General features: G+C 39.4%; 2 protein-coding genes across 2 annotated transcripts in view; both read left to right on the plus strand.

Annotated features, from left to right (window-relative positions):
• Positions 1-5,092, plus strand: part of LOC108520013 (CREB3 regulatory factor-like) — a 39,842-nt gene extending 34,750 nt beyond the window's left edge. The window contains exon 4 of the mRNA XM_017859281.1: positions 3,877-5,092. Coding sequence (XP_017714770.1) covers positions 3,877-4,995 — 1,119 coding nt within the window. The 3' untranslated portion in view covers positions 4,996-5,092. The remainder of the gene's footprint in view (positions 1-3,876) is intronic.
• Positions 5,093-6,131: 1,039 nt separating this feature from the next.
• LOC108519999 (CREB3 regulatory factor-like) overlaps positions 6,132-11,718 on the plus strand; it is a 50,832-nt gene continuing 45,245 nt past the window's right edge. The window contains 5 exon segments of the mRNA XM_017859272.1: positions 6,132-6,170; positions 6,257-6,641; positions 6,644-6,727; positions 6,730-7,131; positions 7,134-7,340. Coding sequence (XP_017714761.1) covers positions 6,132-6,170; positions 6,257-6,641; positions 6,644-6,727; positions 6,730-7,131; positions 7,134-7,340 — 1,117 coding nt within the window.

Consider the following 11,718-nt stretch of genomic DNA (forward strand, 5'->3'; position numbering starts at 1 on the left):
AAGATATGCTTGGGCCAAGTTTAATTCTTATGATTATACCTCTAGTAATTTTATTTGTTTGTTTTTGTTTTTTTGAGACGGAGTTTTATTCTGTTTCTCAGGCTGTAGTGCAGTGGTACGATCTTGGCTCACTGCAATCTCCACCTCCCAGGTTCAAATGATTCTTCTGCCTCAGCCTCCCAGGTAGCTGGGATTACAGGCATGTGTCACGACATCCGACTGATTTTTTTTTTTTTTTTTTGTGACAGTCTCGCTCTGTTGCCCAGGCTGGAGTGCAGTGGTGTAATCACGGTTCACTGCAACCTCCGTCTCCTGGATTCAAGCAATTATTCTACCTCAGCCTCCCAAGTAGCTGGGATTACAGCCACCTGACACCACACCCAGCTAATTTTTGCATTTTTACTAGGGATGGGGTTTCACCACATTGGCCAGGCTGGTCTTGAACTCCTGACCTCAGGCTATCCACCTGCTTCAACCTCCCAAAGTCCTGGGATTACAGGCATGAGTCACTGGGCCTGGCCTACTTTTTGTATTTTTAGTGCAGACAGGATTTCACCATGTCAGCCAGACAGGTCTTGAGCTCCTGACCTCAGGTGATCTGCCCGCCTCGGCCTCCCAAAATGCTGGGATTGCAGGCATGAGCCATCGCACCTGGTCTACACCTAGTAATTTTAAAAGTATGCAGCTGTTGGTTGGGTGTGGTGGCTCACATCTGTAATCCCAGCACTTTGGAAGGCCAAGGCAGGTGAACCATGAGGTCAGGAGATTGAGACCATCCTGGCCAACATGGTGAAACTCTGTCTGTACTACAAATACAAAAATTAGCTGGGCATGGTGGTGCGCACCTGTAGTCCTAGCTACTCAGGAAGCTGAGGCAGAAAAATCGCTTGAACCAGGGAGTCAGAGGTTGCGGTGAGCTGAGATCGCCCCATAGCACTCCAGTCTGGTGACAGACTGGAGTCTCAAAAAAAAAAAAAGCAAAAAGCATATTGCCAGGCATGGTAGCTCACGCCTGTAATCCCAGCACTTTGAGAGGCCGAGGCGGGTGGATCACCTGCCTGATTTTTAATTTTTAATCTTTAGTTTGATTTAAACATGCATTTATTTATTTATTTGTTTGTTTGAGACGGAGTCTCACTGTGTAGCCCAGGCTGGAGTGCAGCGGCACAATCTTGGCTGACTGCAACCTCCACCTCCTGGGTTTAAATGATTCTCCTGCCTCAGCCTCCCGAGTAGCTGCGATTACAGGCATGCACCACCACGCCTGGCTAATTTTTTGTATTTTTAGTAGAGATGGGGTTTCACCATATTGATCAGGCTGGTCACGAACTCCTGACCTCGTGATCCGCCCACCTCGGCCTCCCAAAGTGCTGGTATTACAGGCGTGAGCCACCGCACCTGGCCTTAAACATTGCTTTTAGTATGATGCCAACACCAGCTGTGCAGAAAGGGCTCTGGAGAGACGTTCATAGCAGCACACACCTGCGGCTCTTCTTCGATTCTGGAGGCTCCAGGGCAGCCAATATTGCTTCATCAAACATGTTCTTTTTTTTTTTTTTTTTTGAGATGGACTTTCACTCTTGTTGCCCAGGCTGGAGTGCAGTGGCGTGATCTAAAATTAGCTGGGTGTGGTGGTGGGTGCCTGTAATCCCAGCTACTCAGGAGGCTGAGGCAGGAGAATCGCTTGAACCCGGGAGAAGACGGAGGTTGCAGTGAGCCGAGATTGCGCCACTGCACTCCAGCCTGATCAACGAGCAAGACTCCGTCTCAAAAAAAAAAAAAGAAAAAAATTAACCCATCAAAAATGGTAAAGGATTATGTAAATATTTTCAAATCTAGTTTTTGATAAAGATAATGGGCTTTTCAGTGGGAAAACATTGAGCAAGGCATATGAATGACGTAAAGAATGTGGCAGAAAAATAGCAGTTCCAAACAGGATCTGCATATACTTATCATTTATTCTTGAGGTAAATAGACACTTAAAATTCATAAGAAAAACATTTTAGGCCGGGCGCGGTGGCTCACGCCTGTAATCCCAGCACTTTGGGAGCCCAAGGCAGGTGGATCACGAGATTGGGAGATTGAGACCATCCTGGCTAACACGGTGAAACCCCATCTCTACTAAAAAATACAAAAAAATTAGCCGGGCGTGGTGGCAGGCGCCTGTAGTCCCAGTTACTTGGGAGGCTGAGGTAGGAGAATAGCGTGAACCCAGGAGGCGGAGGTTGCAGTGAGCCGAGATCAAGCCATTGCACTCCAGCCTGGGTGATAGAGCGAGACTCCATCTCAAAAGAAAAAAAGAAAAACATTTTAAAAACAGTTTTAATTACTTCAAATTGAAACAACACAAAATATAAAAACTGGAAAACTGAGTGCTTAAATGCATAAATCTACTAAAAATTATTGAATTGTATACTTAATATAGGTTGGTTTTATGATATGTGAAATTATACTTCAGTAAAACTGTAAAAACATACACAGACAGGCCAGGTGCAGTGGTCACGCCTGTAACCCCAGCACTTTGGGAGGCTGAGGCAGGTGGATCACGAGGTCAGGAGTTCAAGACCAGCCTGGCCAAGATGGTGTATCTACTAAAAATACAAAAAACATTAGCTGGGTGTGGTGGCACGTGCCTGTAATCCCAGCAATTCGGAAGGCTGAGGCAGAGAATTCCTTAAACCCGGAGGCAGAGGTCGCAGTGAGCCAAGATCACGCCACTGCACTCCATTCTGGGTGACAGAGTGAGATTCTGTCTCGAAAACGAACAAACAAAAACAAAACGCAGACAACGCACGCACACACACACCCCCAAAAATTAAAAAAAAAAAAAAAGCTCTGGAAGACTGAAAACTTCCTCATTTTCTTCCTGTGCCTCCACCTTCCAAGCCTTTTACCAAAACATAACTAACAGGTTTTTTTTCTATGCATATGTAAACATATGTATATCTTTTTTTGTATATATATACTTTTTAATTGGATAATATAGATAACAGTTTTCTGTAACTTGCTCTTTTAAAAATAAAAATATATGGTGGGCAGTCTTTCATGTTTGTACATTAGAGTTAAGCTGCATTCATTTCAATGACTGCAGAGTCTTAACTGATATTTGAAATTGACATCTCCAGTGGCACAAGCCTGTAATCCCAGCAATTTGGGAGGGCAAGGTGGGCGGATCACTTGAGGTCAGGAGTTTGAGACCAGCCTGGCCAACATGGTGAAACCCCATCTCTACTAAAAATACAAAAAAAAAAAATCTCTAAAATTCATGAGGAGTATTTTACTCTGCCTGCCCAAGTGTTGTTATAAGATCTTGCAAAAGATCTTACCATTCTGTGGCTGAATTCCAGCTCTCTTTGGATTGTTCTTTGCCTCTATATTTAAGTTCCCACTGAAAAGCTATCTTCTTCTGTAATGAGGGTGTCTTTATTATTTTCATTGTTATTAATATTTAAAATTTTCCTCTCTCACATATCACATTATTTGCTTTTTAATTGAAGTGTCCCCCCACTCCCCACTACTGCTAAGGAGATCCCAAAATCCTTCTAAGGTAAGGAAATGTAAACTATTTTCAGGAAGAATGTTTATGGTAAACTCAAGAGCCCTTGATACTTGGATCATACCTGAGCCTCTTAAGGGGCACACTTTTTCTCTTTTTTAAATTTAATTTTTAATTGTTTGTTGTTTGTTTTATTTTCACTCTACTTTTTCTTGCCTAAGGAAATGATAACATTATATGGAATAATAAAGCATCATGTCAGTAGCCTTTATGTTAAAACAGATCAAAAGTCAAGTATTGATTTATCAGTTTGACATATGGAAGTGAATATTTCCTTCCTAAAATATGATGTGCAATTTCTTTTTTAAAACCTTTCTCAGGATAGAGAGATGAACTACCAACAGAATCCTAGAGACAACTTTCTTTCTTTGGAGGACTGCAAAGACATTGAAAATCTGGAGTCTTTCACAGATGTCCTGGATAATGAGGGTGCTTTAACCTCAAACTGGGAACAGTGGGATACATACTGTGAAGACCTAACAAAATATACCAAACTTACCAGCTGTGACATCTGGGGAACAAAAGAAGTGGATTACTTGGGTCTTGATGACTTTTCTAGTCCTTACCAAGATGAAGAGGTTATAAGTAAAACTCCAACTTTAGCTCAACTTAATAGTGAGGACTCACAGTCTGTTTCTGATTCCCTTTATTACCCCGATTCACTTTTCAGTGTCAAACAAAATCCCTTACCCTCTTCATTCCCTGGTAAAAAGATCACAAGCAGAGCAGCTGCTCCTGTGTGTTCTTCTAAGACTCTGCAGGCTGAGGTCCCTTTGTCAGACTGTGTCCAAAAAGCAAGTAAACCCACTTCAAGCACACAAATCATGGTGAAGACCAACATGTATCATAATGAAAAGGTGAACTTTCATGTTGAATGTAAAGACTATGTAAAAAAGGCAAAGGTAAAGATCAACCCAGTGCAACAGAGCCGGCCCTTGTTGAGCCAGATTCACACAGATGCAGCAAAAGAGAACACCTGCTACTGTGGTGCAGTGGCAAAGAGACAAGAGAAAAAAGGGATGGAGCCTCTTCAAGGTCATGCCACTCCCGCTTTGCCTTTTAAAGAAACCCAGGAACTATTACTAAGTCCCTTACCCCAGGAAGGTCCTGGGTCACTTGCAGCAGGAGAGAGCAGCAGTCTTTCTGCCAGTACATCAGTCTCAGATTCATCCCAGAAAAAAGAAGAGCACAATTATTCTCTTTTTGTCTCCGACAACTTGGGTGAACAGCCAACCAAATGCAGTCCTGAAGAAGATGAGGAGGACGAGGAGGATGTTGATGATGAGGACCATGATGAAGGATTCGGCAGTGAGCATGAACTGTCTGAAAATGAGGAGGAGGAAGAAGAGGAAGAGGATTATGAAGATGATAAGGATGATGATATTAGTGATACTTTCTCTGAACCAGGTATTATCATGCTTGCAAGCTTACCAGACTGACCTTTGTATTACTATTTTGAAATAGAAAGGTTTTTGTTTCTATTTTGTTTGGATAATTTCTTTATTTTAGTTTGGGAATTAAATGACTTAAACCTTGGCTTGGATATGTAACTGATTTTTCTATTCAAATAGCTCTAAAATGATCACTTTTGCTTACATAGGGATTCATAAGCTGATTCCTTGAGGGCTTATTTTTTATTTTATTTCTTATTTTCAAAATTAAAATAGAGATGGGAGCTTGCTGTTGTTGCCCAGGCTGGTCTCAAACTCCTGGGCTCAGGCTATCCTCCCACCTTGGCCTCCTAAAGTGTTGGGATTACAGGCATGAGCCACTGTGCCCAGCTGAGGANTATATATACTTTTTAATTGGATAATATAGATAACAGTTTTCTGTAACTTGCTCTTTTAAAATAAAATATATGGTGGGCAGTCTTTCATGTTTGTACATTAGAGTTAAGCTGCATTCATTTCAATGACTGCAGAGTCTTAACTGATATTTGAAATTGACATCTCCAGTGGCACAAGCCTGTAATCCCAGCAATTTGGGAGGGCAAGGTGGGCGGATCACTTGAGGTCAGGAGTTTGAGACCAGCCTGGCCAACATGGTGAAACCCCATCTCTACTAAAATACAAAAAAAAAAATCTCTAAAATTCATGAGGAGTATTTTACTCTGCCTGCCCAAGTGTTGTTATAAGATCTTGCAAAAGATCTTACCATTCTGTGGCTGAATTCCAGCTCTCTTTGGATTGTTCTTTGCCTCTATATTTAAGTTCCCACTGAAAAGCTATCTTCTTCTGTAATGAGGGTGTCTTTATTATTTTCATTGTTATTAATATTTAAAATTTTCCTCTCTCACATATCACATTATTTGCTTTTAATTGAAGTGTCCCCCCACTCCCCACTACTGCTAAGGAGATCCCAAAATCCTTCTAAGGTAAGGAAATGTAAACTATTTTCAGGAAGAATGTTTATGGTAAACTCAAGAGCCCTTGATACTTGGATCATACCTGAGCCTCTTAAGGGGCACACTTTTCTCTTTTTTAAATTTAATTTTAATTGTTTGTTGTTTGTTTTATTTTCACTCTACTTTTCTTGCCTAAGGAAATGATAACATTATATGGAATAATAAAGCATCATGTCAGTAGCCTTTATGTTAAAACAGATCAAAAGTCAAGTATTGATTTATCAGTTTGACATATGGAAGTGAATATTTCCTTCCTAAAATATGATGTGCAATTTCTTTTTTAAAACCTTTCTCAGGATAGAGAGATGAACTACCAACAGAATCCTAGAGACAACTTTCTTTCTTTGGAGGACTGCAAAGACATTGAAAATCTGGAGTCTTTCACAGATGTCCTGGATAATGAGGGTGCTTTAACCTCAAACTGGGAACAGTGGGATACATACTGTGAAGACCTAACAAAATATACCAAACTTACCAGCTGTGACATCTGGGGAACAAAAGAAGTGGATTACTTGGGTCTTGATGACTTTTCTAGTCCTTACCAAGATGAAGAGGTTATAAGTAAAACTCCAACTTTAGCTCAACTTAATAGTGAGGACTCACAGTCTGTTTCTGATTCCCTTTATTACCCCGATTCACTTTTCAGTGTCAAACAAAATCCCTTACCCTCTTCATTCCCTGGTAAAAGATCACAAGCAGAGCAGCTGCTCCTGTGTGTTCTTCTAAGACTCTGCAGGCTGAGGTCCCTTTGTCAGACTGTGTCCAAAAGCAAGTAAACCCACTTCAAGCACACAAATCATGGTGAAGACCAACATGTATCATAATGAAAAGGTGAACTTTCATGTTGAATGTAAAGACTATGTAAAAAAGGCAAAGGTAAAGATCAACCCAGTGCAACAGAGCCGGCCCTTGTTGAGCCAGATTCACACAGATGCAGCAAAAGAGAACACCTGCTACTGTGGTGCAGTGGCAAAGAGACAAGAGAAAAAAGGGATGGAGCCTCTTCAAGGTCATGCCACTCCCGCTTTGCCTTTTAAAGAAACCCAGGAACTATTACTAAGTCCCTTACCCCAGGAAGGTCCTGGGTCACTTGCAGCAGGAGAGAGCAGCAGTCTTTCTGCCAGTACATCAGTCTCAGATTCATCCCAGAAAAAAGAAGAGCACAATTATTCTCTTTTGTCTCCGACAACTTGGGTGAACAGCCAACCAAATGCAGTCCTGAAGAAGATGAGGAGGACGAGGAGGATGTTGATGATGAGGACCATGATGAAGGATTCGGCAGTGAGCATGAACTGTCTGAAAATGAGGAGGAGGAAGAAGAGGAAGAGGATTATGAAGATGATAAGGATGATGATATTAGTGATACTTTCTCTGAACCAGGTATTATCATGCTTGCAAGCTTACCAGACTGACCTTTGTATTACTATTTTGAAATAGAAAGGTTTTGTTTCTATTTTGTTTGGATAATTTCTTTATTTTAGTTTGGGAATTAAATGACTTAAACCTTGGCTTGGATATGTAACTGATTTTCTATTCAAATAGCTCTAAAATGATCACTTTTGCTTACATAGGGATTCATAAGCTGATTCCTTGAGGGCTTATTTTTTATTTTATTTCTTATTTTCAAAATTAAAATAGAGATGGGAGCTTGCTGTTGTTGCCCAGGCTGGTCTCAAACTCCTGGGCTCAGGCTATCCTCCCACCTTGGCCTCCTAAAGTGTTGGGATTACAGGCATGAGCCACTGTGCCCAGCTGAGGACTTACTCTTAATGTATCTTATGTTAAGTGACCTGTTTTGTCATTCACTTGAGCTTTTATGCTAAGACACCAAGAATTTATTGTTTTAAAAATAATCCTGTTTAGGGCCAGGTGCAGTGGCTCACACCTGTAATCCCAGCACTTTGGGAGGCCAAGGTGGGTGGATCACCTGAGGTCAGGAGTTAAAGACCAGCCTGGCCAACACAGCAAAACCCTGTCTCTACCAAAAATACAAAAATTAGGTGTTGTGGCACGCACCTGTAATCCCAGCTACTCCGGAGGTTGAGGCAGGAGAATCACTTGAACCCAGGAGGCTGAGGTTGTGGTGAGCTGAGATTGTGCCATTGCACTCCAACCTGGGCAATAAGAGTGAAAGTCTGTCTCAACAACAACAAAAAATAATAAATAAAAATATTCCTGTTTTTGCTTATGTCTCTCTATTATAGTTGAGATAAGTTAGGAGTATACAGAATGTTGAACCAAGTGATGATGGTTTATATTACTCATGCCAATACCCAGCAAAGTCTATTTATGAATAATGTAAAAGAGAGCATTTTCTTTGTGTCTGCTAACATTTTAATTTACATCATATTTTCCTATTTAAGAAAAATACATGCTGTAATTTGGTGAGCATGAAGGAGACTCTGCTTTATTTATATACAATGCATATAAGTAAAAGGGACAAAGAAAATGAAATCTGTGGGGGAACTGGTTCACTTTAGCATTTACATGCTTGGGGCTTTTGGCACTGTTGGCTTGTGCAGTTTATTTATAAAAATGGTATTGCCAAGTGGCACATGGTTGAAAATGCACAAAGAAGTAAAGATCTTCAAATTTAAACTAAAGTGATTTTCTTCAAAAATAGTGTTGATACTAACTCTGCATGAAAACTAAGTTATTATTATAAAAAAAGAAACCGAAATATCAAAGAGAACCCTTTTGTTATAATGATGATTGCTGGAATTTCAGGTAGTGTAAACATAGATACTTAATTTTCTGAAAGGTGTTTAAAGTATAATACCTGTATTGTAACTAGTGAAACATTATTATTACTAAGAATTTTTCCTTTGGTGAAATCTTTCTATTACACAAATGTTTAGATTTATGCATTTGACACAAACAAATTTTTTGATTTGGGTGGAGTTTCAGGTGAGTAAAAGATACTTGAATATGGAAGAAAAGGGTTTGTGCCTTCTTCGTTGGTTTACTGTACAACTCTGTGTAGTCTAGGTAGAATAATGGTCTTTTTATAATACAGGAAAATTTTTCTCTTGGCAAGTGAATAAAATCTGCTTTGAGATGTTTCAAGGAGACTTGACTATAGGTAGGGGTAATTTATGTAACTCCCTGCACTTGGAAGATCATAGTGCTGTTCATGAGTGGTCCTTAAAGTCTTGACAGATTGGTCCTGTTGCTTTGAATCTCGTATGTAGAGGTAGGGGAAGGGTGAGACAGAGGATGGGTAATTAAGGGAAATGGCAAATGTAGGGAAGGAAATGCCTTTAGCAGCTGGTGCTTAAAGGAATATATAGATCAGAAGGAGTCAGTAAATCCTATAGTAAACCCTACCATCATCAAGGCAGCAAGGACTACATTATCTACCTGACTTTTGATTGTAGTTTTGCTTTTCTTTGACTTTCCCCCCACAACTTTATCAAGGTATGTTTGGTAAATAGAAATTGTATACGTTTAAAGTGTACAACATGTTTTGATACATGTACACGTTGTGAAATGATTACCAAAATCAGGCTAATTAACATACCCATCACCTCACATTGTAGGGTGGTAAGAACATTTAATATCTACTCTCTTAACAAGTTTTGCCTACACAATACAGTTTTGTTTTGTTTTGTTTTGTTTTTGAGACAAGATACGGCTCAATTGCCTACGCTACAGTGCAGTGGCACAGTCTTGGCTCACTGCAACTTCCGCTTCCCTGGCTCAAGCTACCCTCCCACCACAGCCTTCCAAGTAGCTAGGACCACAGGTGTGCACCATCATGCCCAGCTAATTTTTGTATCTTTTGTTGAGATGGGGTTTTGCCATGTTGCCCAGGCACGTCTTGAACTTGGGAGCTAAGCCACCTGCCTGCCTCGCCTCCCAAAGTGCTGGGATTACAGGTGTGAGCTACCACTCCCAGCCCAGTATTGTTATATGTAGTCACAATGCTGTATGTTAGATCTCCAGAGCTTATTCATCCTGCATAACTGAAACTTTGCACCTTTTGACCAACATCTTCCCATTTCTCCTAGCCCCCAGCCCCTGGCAACCTCCATTCTACTTTCTACTCTCTGATCCTGAGTTTGACTTTTTTTCTAAGATTTCGCATGTAAGTGAGATCATGCTGTATTTGTCTTTCTGTGCCTGGCTTATTTCACTTAGCATAATGTCTTCCAGGTTCATCCACGTTATCACAAAGACACGATGTCCTTTATTTTTAAGGCTGAATAATATTCCTGTGTGTGTGGGCATGTGTGTATAACTCTTACATTTTCTTTATGTATGTGTTCATTGTTGGCCCCTTTGTTGATTCCTTATCTTGGATTATGTGAATACTGTTGCAGTGAACATAGGAATGCAGATATCTCTTCAAGATACTATTTATTTTGGCTGTATCCCCAGAAGTGGGATTGCTGGATCATATGATCTTTCTATTTTTAATGTTTTGAGGAACTTCCAGGCTGTTTTCCATAAAGATGGTACCAATCTGCATTCCCACCAATAGTTTACAAGAGTTCTCTTTTTTTTTCACATCCTTAACAACACTTGCTATCATTTATCTTTTTGATAATAGCCATGGCGACAGGTATGAGGTGGTATCTCATTGTGGCTTTCGTTTATATTTCTCTGATGATTAGTGGTATTGAGCATGTTTTCATATACTTCTTGGCCATTTGGATGTCTTTTTAAAAATGTTTATTCAGGTCCTTTGCCCGTTTTTTAATTGGATTGTTTTCTTGCTATTACGTTGTTTGGGTTCCTTGTATATTTTGGATATTAACTCCTTATCAGATGTATGGTTTGCAGATATTTTTCTTTCATTTCATAGGTAGTCTGTTCACTCTGTTAATTGTTTATTTTGCTGTGTGGGGAGCCTTTTGGTTTGATGATGCAATCTCATTTGTTTATTTTTGCTTCTGTTGCCAGTGCTTTTGGAATTATATATTTAAAAAATCATTGCCCATACTAATGTCAAGAATCCTTTTCGTGTTTTCTTCTAGTATTTTATTGTTAGTTTTATGTTTAAGTCTTTAATTCATTTTGAGTTGATTTTTAAATATGGTATGAGATAAAAGTCTCCAATTTCATTATTCTGCGTTTGAATATCCAGTTTTCTCATAACCATTTATTGAAGAGACTATCCTTTACTTATTGTTGTTTCTGGCACCTTTGCCAAGGATTAATTAATTGGACATAGTGTGGGAATTTATTTCTGGGCTGTTTTATTGGTATATATGTCTGTTTTTATGCCAGTACCATATTGTTATAATTACTATAGCTTTGTAATATATTTTGAAATCAGATAATATGATGCCTCCAGCTTTGTTTTTCTTGCCCCAGATAACTTTGGCTATTCAGAATCTTTTGTGATTTCATATGACTTTTAGGGTCTTTTTCCCTTTATTTAAGGATTGCATTGAATCTGTGGTTCACTTTGGATAATATGGATATTTTGGCCATATTAATTCTTCCAATCCATAAACACAGGATATCCTTCTATTTATTTGTGTCTTCAGTTTCTTTCACCAGTGTTGTATAGTTTTCAGTGTATAGATCTTTCACCTTCTTGGTTAAATTTTTTTCTAAGTTTTTTTTTGGTGTGATACTATTGTAAATGGGATTGTTTTTCTTATTTATTTTTTGGATAGTTAGCATATAGAAACACAACTGATTTTCGAATAATGATTTTTATCCTGCACCTTTACTGAATTAGTTTATTAGTTCTAACAATTTTATGGTGAAGTCCTTTTCTTTTCTTTTCTTTTCTTTTCTTTCTTTC

Source organism: Rhinopithecus bieti, unplaced genomic scaffold (assembly GCF_001698545.2).
Source record: "Rhinopithecus bieti isolate Rb0 unplaced genomic scaffold, ASM169854v2 scaffold_49762, whole genome shotgun sequence".
Lineage (NCBI taxonomy): Eukaryota > Metazoa > Chordata > Mammalia > Primates > Cercopithecidae > Rhinopithecus > Rhinopithecus bieti.